Below are 18,224 nucleotides of genomic sequence, written 5' to 3' on the forward strand. Positions count from 1 at the left end.
CACTCTGGAATACCTTTTGCCTCTGCATGTCTGAGGCTCATAAATACTATGAATGCTAGCCATAAGAGCAAAATTGATTGTGTTTTGCTGCTTGCTCTTGTCTCTAGAAGATCTACGCTCAATGAGCTCATCAGGACGAAGATCATTGATGGTTTTAGCCCACCATTTAGGCTGGAGAGTAGAAGCATAGTTGAACTACTCGCGACTCGGCTCGACTCGCCAAGCCCCTGGGAAAAAAACTCGGCGAAAACTCGGGAAAAACTCGGAAAAACTCGGCAAAAAACTCGGCAACTTAAAAACACACTTAAACTTAGTAAAAAATGCATTTTTTTTGCAATTTTTAATGAGAAGATGCATCCAATGAGTCAATAAATGATAACACAAAAGAAACAAGCTGATTCTAGATATATTTAAATGCAAAGTGTCTACAAAATCGCATCCTCATGAGGAATGCTGATGGCTGGAAGCTTGAAGCAAAATAGTAAATTACTAAATAGTTTTTGTAAAACCAAAAGTAAATACATCATCACAAATTACAATTACAACTTCCTCTTCCCAGCTCTAGCAAAAACACGGGGAGAGGTAGAACTAGAGGGTCTAGACTGTCTAGTCGTATAAGTCTGCTGTGGGACTGGGCGTGACTGTGCCTCCTCGCTCGGTATGGTTGATTGAGACTCATCCTCCATCCTGGATGAAGCTATGTCTCCACCTGCCTCTGGCACTGGCAATGAATCCTCATCCTCATCCTCATCCTCCTCAATGTCATCCAGCCTCAAACCAAATCCACCCCCCTCCTCCATAGCTTGCCTCTCCAAATCAGTGATGTCAGTGTCGGAAAACAATGGAGGCTGCTCCTGTGATGTCCAATCACTGTAAGGATCTATATCATCCAAGTCAATTGGACCACCTTCTAGTTCCTCTACCTTCGTTACGCGCAATCGAAGATTATATTGCACGTAGACAAGGTCATTGAGCCGTTTCTGCGCTAACTTGCTCCTCTTCTTCGTGTGGATTGCTTCAAACAAGCTCCAATCGCGCTCACAATTGGATGAACTGCAAGGCTGACATAAGACTCTGAGGGCAAATTTTTTGAGATGTGGGGTGTTTCCACCCCAATTTTGCCACCAAGCATCTGCAAAATAAATAAAATGGAAAAGTTAGAAAGCAAAGAGAAAAGAGAAAACATAATTTATCAATCATTTTAGTCTTTAGATCCCAAAATCCAAATGGCAAATGTTATACCTGGGGTTTGAGTGGTTCTTCCTCTCCTAGCTAGCTCTGAAGAGAATAGCTTACCCCTTCCTCCCTCATAATTTTGGAGCTCACTCACAATGAGGTCTCTCTCCTCAACATCAGGTACCATCCTCTCAATGCATGTACTGAGGCCCTCCATGACTTCTCCATTCGAATCTGAGTAAGAACCCCCGAACCTAAAACGAGGGTTGAGGAAGTACCCTGCTGCATGAATGGGTTGGTGGAGCTGATTGTTCCACCTCCTATCAACAATTTCCCAAATGGGATCAAATTTGAGCCTATCCCCCTTGTAGTAATTTTTGATAGACTCTTTGGCCCTATCCATGGCCTCATAAAGATATCCCATTGGGGTTTTATCCCCACCCACCAAGCGAAGAACTCGAACCAAGGGCTCTGACACCTACAATTGAAAAATACAAATTACAAAAAGATCAAAATTTAAATAATGAAGTTACAAATTAGTAATGAGAGACTTGAATCAAGAATAACTAAAATTTAAAAATTAAAGTTTTGAAGTAACAACCTTCACAATCTCTGCAGCCCTTTGTGCAAATTGGTTGTCGAAGACTATGCATGCGACAGCCTCTCCTTCAGGCTTCTTTGAATAAGGTGAGTTAAGCCATTCTCCACTCACAAACATTTGTTTCAAAGAAGTCAATGCAGCAAGAATGCTTTGCAACGTCAAGAAAATCGTTGCAAACCTTGTGACACCAGCTCTCACCAAATCTTTCCCTTGCGTGTGTTGTCTCATCAAATTTAGGACCCAAGGGTGATTGTAGATATATTTGGTGATCCTCCTTGCATCTTCCACAACTGGAGTCACCCACTCAAGTTTTCCTATGTCCTCCAAAAGAAGGTCAAGGACATGTGCTGCACAAGGTGTCCAAAAAAGAGTGAGGTGCCTCTCTTGGAGGATTCTTCCTGCAAAAGAAGAATTTATTCTTAAGAAATATGCAACCAAGTAAAACAAAGCCCACAACAAATGAGAATATTGCTAATGCCTAAAGGTGATAATTCAAAAGGATTCTACCTGCTGACACATATGCTGCTGCATTATCTGTGATGATTTGCACCACATTCTCTACCCCCACCTCCATGATGACACGCTCCAACATTCTAGCCAATGTTTCTGCATTTTTCACCTTGTTGGAGGCATCGACAGATTTCAAGAACACTACATTGTCCTTGCAAGCGACCAAAAAATTGATGATGGTGCGGTTCTTGCCATCTGTCCACCCATCAGAAAGAATGGTGCAGCCATAATTTGCCCAATCAATTTTTTGATCCTCCATCACTTCTCTTGCCCTGGCAACTGCATTTGTGAGCAACCTGTAAGTGCAAAGTGAAATTAGGTATTAGTACACAATTTTGATTTAATAAACAAGAAATCTAAAAAATAATTAAAAATGAAATCAAGTGGACTATGTAGTAATTTACTAACCTCCCACTCAAATCCCTGCGAGAAGAGGCCTTGTACCCCTTTCCTGAAACTGTCATAGCAGTCACCAAATTCAACCAATAAGCATTCTCCGCCACATTGAATGCAATGTTGTTGAAGTACCAAAAATCAGCAACTGCAATGTCAGTTTTCTCATGTACCTCCTTATTCCATCCACTAGCCTCTAATGATGGTTGTCCTCCAGGTGTGTTTCTGGGCACAAAATAATCACCTATCGAACCTGATCGTTGTGATGGAAGTGGAACAGGGCCCCGACCAGGTACTCTACTAGAGGAAGCAGAAGCAATGGGCGAGCTGATGGTCGGTTTGCGGATACGTGGGCCACGCCGAGAGCCCACTATGCCCTCAAGTGCTTCTTCTTCCTCTTCAAGGTCAATAGAAACACCTTGAGATTCAGCTATGGCTGATTTCATGGCTAGTTTTGCCCTCTCCCTTTGCAGTTTCTTCTCTTCCCCAGCTGCAAGTAGGGCATTCATTTGTCTTTTTATTTCTTCATTGGTCCCAGGGCATGCTCTAGCATCATGCCTATCTATTCCTGCAAGGTGGTATTTGAGGCGGTTGATGCCTCCATGAAGTATTCTCTCACACTTTATGCATATAATTGACCCAGGATCGGGTCCCTCATAGGCATACCTCCATGCCCCATCTCTAGCACCTCTAGGACGGGTGCCTATAAATCCAGATGGGCATGGATCTAGTGGCCATTGCTCCCTTGCCATGATTAATGCTTACTTAACCTACACATACAAAGTGCAAAAAAAAATTAACATTTTAGTTAAACAATTTAGCACTAAGCAAACTATCTACATTAGTTTAAATAAATTTAGACATCATTCGAAGTTTTTTTTAAAAAAAAGTAGGGTTTGAATTTTTTTTTGAAAACTAGATTCTTCAAAAAAATTGTGAAAATTCAACAAGAATTGTGTTAAATCTTGTGTAAATAACTTAGAAATGATTTAGACTACCTAGGAATCATTTGTAATCAATCTAAATGCAACAAAAAATAAACAAATTGTTTTAAAAAAGCATAGAAAAAAAATTAAAAAAACTTACTTGGAATCTGATTTTCCCTTCAAATCCCCTTAAAATCCCCTTCAAATCCACTTGGAATCACTCAATAACCACCCCAAATCACCTTCCAAGCCTTCCAAATGAGTTTCCCCCTTCTCAGCCCAAAACATAATTGGAAAACAAAAAACAAATGAATATTTAAGCCGTTTTCGGCTGTATTGGAAACACGGGCGAGTTTTTTTCAAAAACTCGCCAAAAACTCGGTGAGTTCCCTGGCGAGTAGAAGTCATTACTACTCGCCAGGCCCAAAAACTCGGCGAGTTTTTGTCACTCGCCGAGTTTTCGGCGAGTATGTCATCTATGAGTAGAAGAACCAACATCAGATGTAGGAGGAATATCTGGAACTGACGGAGGAACAGGTGGAAGATTAGCATCATCTGGAGGAAATTCAGGTAGTGCATCATCAAATTCAAAATTTGCATCATCCCTCCCATCAGGTGAACCAAATGGAAGATGGACACCCAAATCAGAAGCCTTCAAAGGCTGATCCTCAGAATTCTTCTCAAACAAGGAAAGTTGAAATGGTCCTTGTTCTTCATCAAAGACAACATCACAACTGAAGATAAGGCGATCAGTGTCTACATCAATCAACCGGTAAGCCTTGTGATTGTCACTGTATCCTGTAAACATAAGCTTTTGACTCTTGGAATCAAACTTGGAACACTTTTCATCTGGAATCCATACATATGCTAAAGAGCCAAAAACTTTCAGATGATTGATCCTGGGTTTGTGACCAGTCCAGGCTTCCTCGGGAGTCTTCCCCTTAACAACATGAGTGGGAGACCTATTAATGAGATAGACTGCAATAAACACTACTTCTGCCCAATACTTCTTAGGAACATTTTTGTGTTCCAACATAGACCTAGCCATATCTATAATGGTGCGGTTGCGACGTTCTACAACGTCATTTTGCCGAGAGGTGTATGGTGTGGTTAACTAACGTTTTATGCCATGTGTATCACAGAAAGTGGAGAAAGCAGTAGAACAAAACTCCCCCCCATTATCAGACCTAAGAGTAATAATAGAACAATCGAACTCTTTTTCTACTAAGGCCTTAAATTTGTGAAATACAGGAAACACATTTGATTTCTGTCTAAGAAAGTACACCCACTTTTTACGACTGAAATCATCAACAAAAAGCAAGAAATACCTGCACCTAGTAACAAAAGGTGTATTCATTGGACCACATACATCAGCATGGACCAATTGTAGCACCTTAGAGGCTCGCCATGAGTGCTATGTTGCTTCCCATCCTGACAAGCTTCACCAATTCGTTGATTCTGAGTTTGAATTTCAGGTAGGCCATGTGCTAAATCTTCCTGAACAAGCAGAGCAAGGTAGTGAATGTTCAGGTGACCATATTGCTGATGCCATAGATTGGTGATAGAGGAGAATTTAGCTGCAAAAGCATGCTGAAGAGAATCACCTGTATCCACAAGTTTGTATAGACCATGATCCTCGATGCCAATAGCTATAGTAGTGCGTGTCGCACGATCAATAATCGAACACTTGTGGGAACTGAAGATCACATCAAGCTGAAGAGACTGCCGCATAATTTGACTCATTGAGAGTAGGTCTAGTTCCATGCCAGGAACGTAGTATACATTGAGGAAATGAGATTCCTCCCACTAGACTGTATCTGAACGTTGCCCTTGCCGACAACGATATACTCTTCACCTCCTCCAAATATGATTGAATCAGTATAGGGAAAGAATTCTGTAAACCAATCACGCTTGTGAGTGAAATGCCGAGAAGCACCAAAATCTATATACCAGGCAGAAGACTTCACATGGTTTGTAGGTCTTTTAGCCATGAAGGCGTAAAAGGCAGATTCTTTCTGCTCCGTGTGCTCAACAACATTGGCTTTAGGTTGGGACCCTCCTTGCTATCCGATTGCGACAATCCTTGATCATGTGGCCATATTTGTGGCAATAGTTGCATTGAACCTTCTTTTTCTTTGAACCATCTTGAGACTTATTGAAGCCCTTATGTTGAGATGACTGAGATTTGCCTTTATCCTTGTGAAAGGATTTGGTTGCGAAGGCTTGTTCTGAGGAGGATGAAGTGGCACTGCTACCAAACTGTTGTTTTCAACGATCTTGCTGCAGAAGTTTGGTGCACAACTCTCGAAATTTCAGATCACATCCGTGGAAGTAATGTTGAGAGTTTCTATAAAGTGCTCATAGGATTTAGGTAGACTTTTCAAGGTTATTACTACCATATCCTCTTCCTCCATTTTTTCGACCAATAGCTTTGAGCTGATCTCAAATGTCCTTAATCTTTGTGAGATGCTCCTGTAAGGACATACGTTCATCCATCATGATGGACAACAACTGGTTCTTTAGGAAGAACGCTTGGCTTTTGTTGGACGTTTCATGCAATTCCTTTAGATGCTTCCAGATTTTTGAGGCTGACTTGCCAGAAGGAATATGAGGTAATTGGTCATCTGTGATAGAGAGCTTGAGAAGCATGACTACTTCTCGATTCCAGTCATCAAACTTGTCTTGATTTGATCCGCTGTGGTAGGAGTAGGACGACTCTTTTGCCAAAACAAGATAATCAAGGCGACGATATTCAAAAATTGTCACCATGCACTACTTCGAGGTGTTATAATTCTTGCCGTTGAATCTTTGACTGCCTTCCAACATTAAGTTGCTCGATGACGCCATTGTGCACGCTTCCCAAGACACAAAAAACAAGAAGACATGAAACTGAAACAAAGGAAGAATCAGGTACAGACTTCAAAAAGTATGAAGTACGGCTGTCACAAATCCCGAGGTAAAATTTCTGGCTGACCTAGAAAATTCTGATGATGACCTAGAAAACTTCACAAAAAACTCAAAAAGAATCTGTAGTTTGAAGTTTATTCCGACCAAAAGAAATCCGAGGATTTTTGAAAAACCGTAGTCAGCTGAAACCCTCGGTCGAATCTGTAACACCCAGAAATTTTAATCTATTTTAAGCACAGAAAATGGGTTGTAAAAACCCTAGTCACCACCAAAAAAATTCCATCGAAAATAAGCTGAGGAGAAGCGGCTGTTGCACATGCAGAAGATCAAAGAAGAAAATCGTGAAAAAAATCGTGATGCAGCTTTGAAAATCGCGACAAGAACATACCCGAAGTGTGTAGGAAGAGTACAAAAAATCGCGAGTAAAAAACACGCAGGCGTCACTGAGAAAAAGAACCCACGATGCCCAGATTAAAAACGCGCCATGATTCTGCAGGAGAATGCAAAAAATCGCGTGGGCAGAGGGCTCAAAAATCACACAGGAAGAAGTTGCGTTGGGCAGGAAAAAAAATACGACGCCGAAAGTTGCAGAGAAAATCGTTGTGGAAATAAAAATAGCGCTGGAAACAAACACAAAAACTCACGATTTTCAGACAAAAAACCCTTGCATGCGAACTTGGAGAGAGACGAACACAGGCCCGGAAATCGCAAAAAAACTGTGAAAAAAATTCAATTTTTTTTAATCAGGTTCTAATACCATATTATGAACAAGTAATTGGTAAAAATCTTAATGAATTATTTACAAAGATCAAAAAGATCTTATAGAGTTACAAAGATGATTTTTTAAAATAAGAAACAATCGTAAAATAGAAAGAATCTAATATTACAACATATTTACATAATTGACCATTAATTAATAATATTATAACATATTTACATAATTGACCATTAATTAATAATATTATAACATATTTTAACATAGTTTGGTTTGCTGTTATAAATATAATTTTCAGATCTGAATTATATTTCTGAATCCTTGAGGATAAGGACATTACATGTTATGTTGGTAATACCATATCTAGGATGTGCCCCCAAGCTAGATTGTCATAATTTTTGCTGAGTAACCTTGGCATCTTAGAGCATGGAGATTGATGCCTTTGGCTTTTTGGGCCCTTTGTGTTTTCATTTCTAGGTCTGTTCAAAAATTTGTTTTCGTGAGTTGTGCTATGAGGAAAATTTCTTTTTTTATTTGTCAAATTTATATTTAATCTTCAGTGTTATTGTATCTTGTCTTTATATTCAAAGCTATTTTTTTAATTTATAATTCACGCATCAAGTGGCCATTTAATGTAAATTTCTAGTTTGTTCTTTTCAAATGATATCCACAATGCATTATATAACTATAATGTTGTGGTATGACAGGGAATCAGGTGATCCAAGTAGAAGGAAGCCATTCTTACCACCTGGCAAGCAGTATTTAATAACTAGAAATGGTGAGAAATTTCTAAATAATACTTGTTGAGAATTACTTTAATTACATTTTTTCATCATTATCATACTTTAACAAAACAAGGAAGGTGATTTAATTTCAAATTATGATATAACATATTTATAACTTGTGGGAAGAAGTGTTGGAAAATTTTGTACTGAACAGAGACGGGATAACAATTTCGGGAAATCAGAAACCTTAAATAAATTTCATCTGGAAGATCTTTAAGCCTTTCAAAACTTTTGGAATAATTTTCTCCTTTGATAAAACTAAATAAAAAAGAAAAAACAATTACAGCATTCAATTTTCTACCTTTTTTCAGCTTCACTGAGCTTAGTCTTACAAAATTTTCTCTTTCTATTGTCTGTTGTCTTCTATCTGCTTATTTTCTCGTGTTAAGAATGATTTAAACATCCTACTTATAACAATAAAAGCACAGTTGCCAGGAGACCGGTACTGGTACTGGTATGGGATATTGGTACCAATACCGGTACATCCGTTTTTGAAATATAGGAGACAAGGGTACTTGGAGACACTATTATATATATATATATAGAGAGAGAGAGAGAGAGAGAGAGAGAGAGAGAGAGAGAGAGAGAGAGAGAGATTATCCATATGTACAATAAAGTATCTTATGCAAACATGGCTTGTCTGTTCTCTTTATCCTTCAATATTTCTGATATATATAATACGGTATTTATTATTTCATACTTGTAATATATATAATAATAGTATATAAAGTTATTTTTCGTATCTTATTGTACCTATGACTGCATAATTATTGATCTTAGAGCCACTCTCATGTGACTTAAATGGTAACCTTATGCTTACAACATGTTATACCAAATGACCTTCAATCCATGTTTTACTGATCCCTTCTTTTGCTTTAAACTTTGAACAGAACATCAAATCATCTTGTGGGGATGTTCACATTCAGCATGAGCTGAAAATGTGATCATCCAGTAGGAATAGTGTAATCTTTTTATAGCTATTTTTTCACCTGCAGCCCATTGACATTTGCTCACCTATTCATTAAGCTTGCAAAACAATGACCAGGATATATTAGAGCTATGCCACACTTGAAGTTGCTTCATATTTGTCGCATGTACAACTGATACTATTGCCTATGGGTCATTTTATTATAGATTATACTGTTTTAAAATCTCGTGTGACTGAATTGACATTTGCTCCTGAGACTTGAGTGTAAAAAATGCCCTCGTGCAACAGTAAAATATAAATCACTCAACTGTAGAATGTATTTGGCATTTGTTTTGAGCAGTGAAAAAGTGTTCAAAACTTCAAACCCTCACATGATGTTTTGAAGGTTTTCTTTTTCATTTCTTATTTGCAAGACGCAAGGGAATGTGGGCGGGACATTTCCTGCAATCAGGAACATCTCCATCCGTTTCCGATATGGGAAATGTGTCCTAGTCCTCAAGACGTGTCATGGGGGGTTGAGGACGTGTCTTCCTGCAACCATGTGAAAACCAAATCAAGAAATACTGAGAGGGGGGGGGGGGGGGGAGGGGGTGAATCAGTATTTCAAGAACTTTTAGCAAATTTAGCCAAATGAAAACGCAGAACAAATAGTCACAAAAATAACTATGATAATAAAAAATGGGCACCAACACTAAATACAATGGAGAGCACCAACTCTCTGTTCAACTGGAACGCCAACTCCAGACTGTGTTCAAAAACAAATTTTTATGAGACTTTTCTAGTATACTTTGAATAGATCTATCAATGATATACTACAATATAAAATATCCTTCAGCTCCTGAGATGAAAGATCGCACAGAATTTATATTAAGTTCCTTCAGGGACAATCAATTTGTTAACTCCCAATACTGTGAAACACTGGTTTTGAACAATCAGTAGACAGATATAACTGTAGAACTCTGTTTTCAATCACCAATCCCTTCAAAAATGATTTCTCAAAATCAAAGATAGATCTCTAGTCATATCGAGACAAGTTTTGTAGTTAAAGATGAATTCATCTTGAGCTCCAAAAATGTATACGCTTAAATCAGAAGAACATTTTGGCCATTTCATTGACATCTACATCTTTTTTGAACTGTTGCTTGTGTACACACATTTCCAACTGTTCTCTGAACTTCTTTACAATATAAGAGGATCAAAGCACTGTGCAAAGCATTCTACTTCATGGCAGTCCAATCTTGCGGTAACTCATGAAGCACAGAAGATTCCCATATATTTTTAAAAATAACCACTTCAAAATACGTATCTTGGCGTCTCTTCTCGATCTTCTTTCGCCATCTACTGCTTTAAAAAAATCTTCCAAATTTTTTAAAACATAACATATCGTATCATTGTATGTGACAGAGAAAATTTTTTATTAACACCACATCCATCTTTCTCAAAATTTTTCTTAATTTCGAATTTCCTTTACAAAGCTTTTTCCAATGCATGAATAGATTAATCATAAAACAAAGGAGCACCTCTATTCTTGCCTGACAAAACGGCTTTTTCAGATGCTGTGTACAAAGCAGAGGTAAAGAAAACGTATCTTCTTCCTGTGCACAGAAAATGATTCTATTTTCTGCTGAGTCCGTTTCATTACCACAACATGCATAAAGAATTGAAAAATGTCCGAATATAAAGATTGTTTTGACGTTTATCAACCGCTGTGATATGACAAAAACTTAACGGTTTAGTTATATCCAATCCATATCGAAATGGACATTTGCAGAGCATGTAGATATGCATGGCAACAAGAATAAATTTTTATTTGCTACCAATTTACTAATGCGATGTCAAAAAAACAGTTTTTGTGAAGTCCGTTTCAAAAACTTTCCAACATGTCACCACAGAACACAGAACCAAACAGCATCAATTCAACTCGAAATTTCTAACAGCTGGAACGTATCTAATCTGTAGTCATTAATCTTTTACAAAAAAACAAAACTTCTTTTCCTTCTGAACTGTTCAGGTTTCCAACTGATCGAACAGCACAAGCTGCATAGCATAGAAGAACACGTGTTCAGCCTTAGCTAACTCAAATTGATGATGTGGAAAGTTAATTTGAAGGAGCAGCTGACTGATGACAAGAAAGCATACAACTAGCTTAAACAAATACTCAACCGGCTGAAATAGGCATACACACAGCCAAGCAAGCACCTCGAGCAGGAAGACAGCCAGGCAGCTCAAAGGAATTTCATTATGAATTCTGAAGCTCAATAGCAGACCTTTGACATCAATGACAAAACAATCAACACCATGATTAAAAGAAAACACTCTAATCGCAGCCTTTCTTTTTAAAATAACAAAACAATCCTATCTTTAACTTGTAAAAAATGTTTTAACTTTAATTTGCTGTATCTCTTTTAATTTTTTTTTTCTTTCAATTGCTGTTCCTATTTTTAGCCCTATTTTACATCATGCTTTCCTACATTCTCCCCCTTGATTTCAAATCCTTGTATCTGCAACTTTGTTTTTAATTTTGAGTGTATTATCTTGCCTAGTCCTTTAGTCATGATGTCTGCAAATTGATTTTCTGGTCTATAAATCTGAATTTCAACTCTTTTTTGTCTTGTACGGACTCTTTTATGTAATGGTTCTTCACTTCTATGTGTTTTTTCCATGTATGAAATACTTGATGCTTAGTTAATGTTATTGCTCCACCACTGTCACAAAATATCGCTATAGGATTTCTTTGTTCTTTTTCTAGAGTTTTCAAAACTTCTCTTGAGAAAATTGCTTGTGTATGTTTTGTTGTTAATGCAACATGCTCTGCTTTTGTTTTTGATAATGCAATTATATTTTACTTCTTTGAAATCCATGTAAATCAATCCATTTCCTAATGTAAAACAATGTTCTAATCTGCATCTGAATACCAAACAAGTTTGAATTTTCAACTAAATAATAATGGATTCCATGATCCTTTATTTGTTTCACATATTGCAGTATTTTTTTGCTGTTTGTAATTCCTTTAGTTTACTAATATACCTTGAAATCAATGATATTGCAAACATAATGTTCAGTCTTGTAGCTGCCAAATCCAGTAAATGTAATGCCCCCTTTTGGAAATGAGATATAATAATAAATTGAAATATTAAAAAATAAAAATAAAAAATAAAAATTTAATCGAGTTTAATGAATGGTCAAAAGGCATGAAATGAAGAGTTGCGACTCACTCAAACATGAGATATAAAAGGGAGATCATTTGAGTACTTCCATAAATCATCAAAGGGGAATGAAGGAAATCAATTTGGAAATAAATTTTTATTCTCAAAGGGAGCAATAAGGGTGGTGACTCAATTCTTGTTAAGGGTGGTGACGATTTCAAGAAATGAGTATAAAGGGAAAATTAATCCTCTAAGCAAATAAGGAAGGAAGAATGACGGGAGAATCATCAATTTAGGAATTCATCAGAAATATCAATTCTTTCAGCTATATATACAATTCCATTCAAGGATATCAATTTATAAAATCATCTCATAAATCAATCAGTTAATCATACTAACATCAACCATTCAACAACAAACAATTATCAAACTACTATACAAACCTCAATCATTCAAATATCAATCATTCAACAACAATCGATCTATAAAACAATTATACAAACCTCAATTATTCAAATATCAACCATTCAAACATCAAACATTCATGCATCAATTCATTCAATCAACATTTAATTATCCACTCATCAGTTTTTAAAGAAATGTCAATAAAGAGAGACCAAGCAATTAGTAACAATTTAGCAAATACATTGAGATATCAATTTTCAATTCTAGTTAGTACTTGCAAACCGGACAGGGTCTAGGCCCATGAGGTGGGCTAAAGTTTGGAAGAACAAGGTTTTTTCCTATCTTTTGGCAAGCCTTGGATGGGGTCCTTGGTATTGTCACCAAATAGGGTCTGGGCCTCACGGGGTGAGCTAGGGTTTGGAGGGACGGGGTCTTTTCCTACCTTTGACAAACTAGGGACGGGGTCCTTGGTTTCGTCACTATTGAGTTAAGGATGGGGTCTTTTAAATCAGCAGATTTGCAAGGTATCTATAGGGAATTCCTTTATTAATTTGAGTATTGTGCTATGATTTATTGATTTGAGTGTTGTTGATCTCTGGCAAGATAAGTTGAAGGAGAATTATTGCAGAACATCAAGATAAGTTCTATTTTCAGAATTATTTATAGAATTATAAATTGAACATCAATAAAATTTTGTTATTTTTTGATAAAGTTATATTTATAAATATAATGCAATTCTTGTGTTGTGTTGGAATTATTGTTTTAGGGCAAAAATCGGGAGTATCCCAAAAAGGGACATTACAGTAAACTTGAAACAATTCTTTTTGTATTTCTTTTCATTTACTTTTAGAGAGCCATCTTCTTTCATCAAATATTCTTCAAGTGCAATTGGTCCATCAATATCATTTTAATCTTGCATGTTAAATGTCTTCAATATATCTTGCACATATATAGCTTGACAAATAAAGATCTTACCATGAGATTGTTGTGCCTCCATGCTAAGACAATATTTCATTAGTCCTAAATCATTAATTTTAATTTTTTTCAACATTGCCTCTTTGAGTTTCTTGTGTAGATTAAACCATCAACTCATTGACAAACAAATTGTTCCATAACCTTCTGTCTTGAAATATAGTGTAGGTCCATTCATACTTTCACTAAGAACTATTATTCAATTCTTGAATTCCATGCTTTTGGTGCATGTTTCAAACCATAAAGTGCTTTCTTTGAACTCTGAAATCATTCTTGTTTGCCTTCTTTTTCAAATCATTGTGTCCAATTGATGCAGGATCATCGGGGCTTACCAACAATTCTGCTAACACTTCCGGTTTGCTCTGATTTTGTGTGTTTGTTGGTATTTTTGGTCTCATTTGCAGATCCTTTATCTGGGTTGGATTTCTGTTCTTTTATTGTCTTTTGTGTGAGGTTGTCATGCTGGCTTAGTAGCTGAGATTCTGGAGGCATTGTATCCTTTGAATAGGTGATATTAATTAACCTATTCTGGTGCCCATATATTTGGCGACTGTTTTGAGGCCTTTCGAAATCAGTAAAAGTTACTGGTGGCAGTTATCTTTCTTTATTTTCTGAGTCCCTGTTCCTATTGGGAGTTGCCAAAGGTTTCATGCATAGATGAAAAAATCTGCAAAAAATCGTTCAACTCCCGATTTATCACGAGTCATTTATGGCAATGATTTAATCTGCAAAAAACTTTTGGGCATTTTTTTTGAAAAAATTGGGGTGATTTATTGGAAGAATTCGCAAAAAATCAGGGGAAAAACTCAAATAAATCTGCAGTAATGATTTGATGGGTATTTTTTTACTAAATACTATTATGCAACTGATTACATAACCTTGCACCTTGCCATTTGTGAATGAATTAGTGTAACCATGTACCTATCCACAACAAGATAAAATAGGTGCCTTCAAGGGATGTGGCATCTTTGTGGGAAGAATGTGAATCCTTTGGGTGTATGTGTGAAGAAAACTTCAGTATGGTGTTTTTGCATGATATGGTAGTTTCATGTGGAAGTCTCATGCTTCTTGAACCATGTTTTTGAAGCTGAAGGTATGTTGTGAAGGTTGACAAAGTTCATCAATGTGTATGAGATGAGCTGAAAATTTGAAGGACTTTGTGTGCACATGCTAATGCTAGCTTTTGAACAAAGTATTTATTTTATGGAAGATGTGAAGTAGAGGAGAACTTTAATTCTATAGAAAGGAGATTCAAGGAATGCAAATCTTCTATAATATGTATTGAACTCAAATTCATTTAGAGATTGCACTTATTTTTTGCTATATGATATGTATTTAACTCAAACTTTGATTTATATATGATGGAAATCAGTAATATGTTCTATAGATTCAATGTATATGTGTTTTTCAAGAATATTTTAAGAATTATATATTTTCACATGTTCGATAAATTTGCCATGTTTTTGCTGATTTTTTCTCAATTTTTTGCGGAGTCCCGAGTTTTCAAAAATTTTGGGCCAAAAGAGTTATTGCCGAGTAGAAGTTTTTCATCTTGGTTTCATGTGGTGCGAATTTTTGCTTTGTTTTGTTTGCTGATTGATTCTGGTGGGACCCACAAAATTGTCTTTTATGGTAGGTGAATGAGGTTGACTTGTGGGAAAATATTAATCAATCCCCCTGTGAATCTTTGAGTAAGTGTTTCTGGGTTCTTGCTGTAGCACTTTCTTTTTTGTCAGGCATTGGTTATCTATTCTTAGCTAATGTTGACATCTGCCTTTTGCCAAGCTCTAGCCACACCCCTAAATCATGGCATGTACCCTTAGGCTGGCAATCTTCTTAATGATTGGTGTTTACTTTATCTTGTAAAATTGTGGATATTGGTGAGTATTCATTTTGGCCAATCATAGTCATTCTTTGCTATGTCTTTGAGTTGATAGTGATCATGCCTGTATGGTCCATTGGGAATTCCACTATCGAGGCAATTCATTCTTTTAGGCAGCAGTTTTTCACATAAGAATGTATTTGTAGATAAGTTAAAATAAAAGAGGGAGGTGGAGTAATAGACATAACAAAAGGCTAGATGAAGAGAGATGATTTTCTTGCCCTAAAGGGATTGTGAGAAATGGAGCAGAAAAAGGTTGGAAGTCATTCATGCTGATCTTCTTAAAATTTCTTAGTCATTGTAAGATTTGTGCCTTTTTGTGCTCTTGTATCAGGATAGTTGACATCTTGAGCATTGAATATTAGAATTTTGTCATTTGCTGCAGTGATTTCTGAGTCACTGTAATTCCTTGCTCTTGTTATTGATAATTTGTGAATTTGTTTGGATTGGTTGTTTTACTTTAGGCCTCCAGTCCTTGGTTGCATTAATTTGTAGTAGAGCTGGTCAAACTCATTAGAATTGTTGGAGGGTTCGGCCTTGAAAGCTGTAAGAGTTTTTGTTGCAGGTGTGTGGTTCCTGTAATTGTAGAGGGTTGAGGAGAAGACATGGCTAATGGAAATGCTGAAATGATAGAGATGTTGAGGGCAATGGCTGAGATGGAACAGTTAGAATAGGAGGAATGAAGGACTATATAAATGAGCCTTTTATTAGTGCAATATCACACATTAGGAATCAACCACAAATAGATACTCCATGTTACAATGGGAGTTTGAATGTTGAAGAGCTCTTGTATCGGATTTGCAAAGATTGAGAAATACTTTAATTTTGAATCCATAGAACACTCGAAAGTATCATGTACTAAGTACTAAGTTGAAAGGTCATGCAATGGTGTATCATGTACAATTGGATAGACAAAGGAGGGGAAAAAAGAAGATTCGATTGTGGGATCAAATGGTGGCAAAGTTGAAATGAAAATTTTTACTTGTAGATTGCCTATTGAATTTGTTGAACCAAGTGCCAAATTTGAAGCAAAAGCAGTTCAGTGTTGAAGCATATTTGGAAGAATTTTACAAGCCCAACATTTGAGCTTGCCATGTAGAAGATGACAAAAAAATGTTGCAATACACTTAAATGGACTCCCAATTTCTGTCCAAGACGAGTTCAATATGATTCGGTTATGAGTAGTGGAAGAAACTTAAAAAAGCAACAGAACAACTCTAAAGGAAGAGGAAAATTCTCTAGAGGAAGAAGGCGATATGGTGAAGATAAAAGGTTGCAAAATGGTGAAGGGGGGTCTAGCACTTATTAAAATGAAAATTTCAATTATGATACAAGAGGAAGAGGAAACTTTAGAAGAGGAAGAGGTAGAGGATTCACCTGCCATTGATTTGAAGGAGTTGCACACAGAACCTTCAAGTAGGACTATGGAAGTATAGTTGAAGCATAAAACAACATTGCACAAGCTAATGAAGAAGATGTAGCACTACTACTACATGCAAAAGAACCAGATTAAGGGGAGTCTTCCATGATAAAAAGAGTATTGTTGAAATCAAAGAAGGAAGAGCACCAACCTGCACAAAGGAAGAGCTTATTTAGGACCATATGTAAGTCCAAGGAAAAGTGTTGATAGCGCTAGTGAGATGGTGGAGAAACTCAAGTTGAGAAAGATCCCATGCCCCAAGCCATGCAAGGCCTTATAGCTGCAAAAAAACAATGTAATGTACCAATCAATATTAATGCTAATATTCCTTAAACCCCAACAAATACATAATTTAAGTGATATTCTCTGATACAACTAAAATATTCCTGCTATTATGAAAGTAATTATTTGTGATAAATTTAAATATGTTTAATCAAAACCTTACAAACCCTAAACAGTGAGGCAAATATTTTGGCTATTTAATATTTGGCTCAAGTATTTCAATACTAAACCTTACAAATACTAGATTATATTGACATTTACATATTAACTGTAGTAGTGTGATAACCCTATCCATATGTAATGATATACAATGATAGTAGAATACTCTCAGAATATAATCTCATATCTAAATTTAATATGTATATTTATTCTATTTGAAATTCAAACTAACCATGAAATATTATATTATATTCAGCGTGAGGGTATATGTGTTGTACGATATAATCACAGTTAATAATATTAATCAATTAATATCTAATTCATTATAAATCACAGTTAATAATATTAATCAATTAATATCTAATTCATTATCAATATATGTGAAATGAATTATTAATATTAAGAAAGATGAAATGATATTACCATAATTATCATTTAATAATATTAAATTCATTATGAATAATATTCATGCAAAATAATCATTAATAATTTATGAAACCCCCGATAAGATTATAAGCATCGGCTGAGGATGAAAATCGTTGAAGGCAATTAATTAGTCAAACGCTGATGAGAGGGGGCGAATAAATCGACGCAACTTCCAAATCAAACGGTGGCAGCCTTATACCGTCTACCTCCACAGATATATTATGTGGAGAGATTCGAATGAGTCGGCAATAATCATACGGTGGAACCTCTGTGGAAATAATCGTGGGAAAGAGAATATGTAATAACAACAGCAGCAGTCACCGTGGACTGGCATATTTAATCTGTATGTATTCTAACATTTATTCTTGCTGGGTTCATCAGTAAGTTGGCATGAGATTATTATAAATAATACAGCTGCAAATATTATGATTTAGAAATATTGAATACGACGACAGTAGATATAAATTTAAGAATGAATTTACAGTCTTCATTTATTAATGAATTAAGACAATATTTAAATTCAAATACATAGATAATTAATTGAGTGACACTCAATACAAGTAAGTCTAGTTGAACAAATGAATTTTCACC

At 36.2% G+C, this 18,224-nt stretch overlaps 2 protein-coding genes across 2 annotated transcripts in view; one reads left to right on the plus strand and one right to left on the minus strand.

Annotated features, from left to right (window-relative positions):
- The window catches only part of LOC131069842 (autophagy-related protein 3), a 47,937-nt gene that overhangs the window by 10,730 nt on the left and 18,983 nt on the right, over positions 1 to 18,224 (plus strand). The window contains exon 2 of the mRNA XM_058005419.2: positions 7,936 to 8,006. Coding sequence (XP_057861402.1) covers positions 7,936 to 8,006 — 71 coding nt within the window. The remainder of the gene's footprint in view (positions 1 to 7,935; positions 8,007 to 18,224) is intronic.
- On the minus strand, positions 1,167 to 2,166 carry LOC131069841 (uncharacterized). Its single transcript, XM_059207304.1, has 2 exons — positions 1,778 to 2,166; positions 1,167 to 1,654 (listed from the first exon to the last, which is right to left on the minus strand). Exons 1-2 carry the CDS (start codon positions 2,003 to 2,005, stop codon positions 1,202 to 1,204), a joined length of 681 nt encoding a protein of 226 aa, XP_059063287.1. The 5' UTR covers positions 2,006 to 2,166; the 3' UTR covers positions 1,167 to 1,201.

This window comes from Cryptomeria japonica, chromosome 6 (assembly GCF_030272615.1).
Source record: "Cryptomeria japonica chromosome 6, Sugi_1.0, whole genome shotgun sequence".
Classification (NCBI taxonomy): Eukaryota; Viridiplantae; Streptophyta; class Pinopsida; order Cupressales; family Cupressaceae; genus Cryptomeria; species Cryptomeria japonica.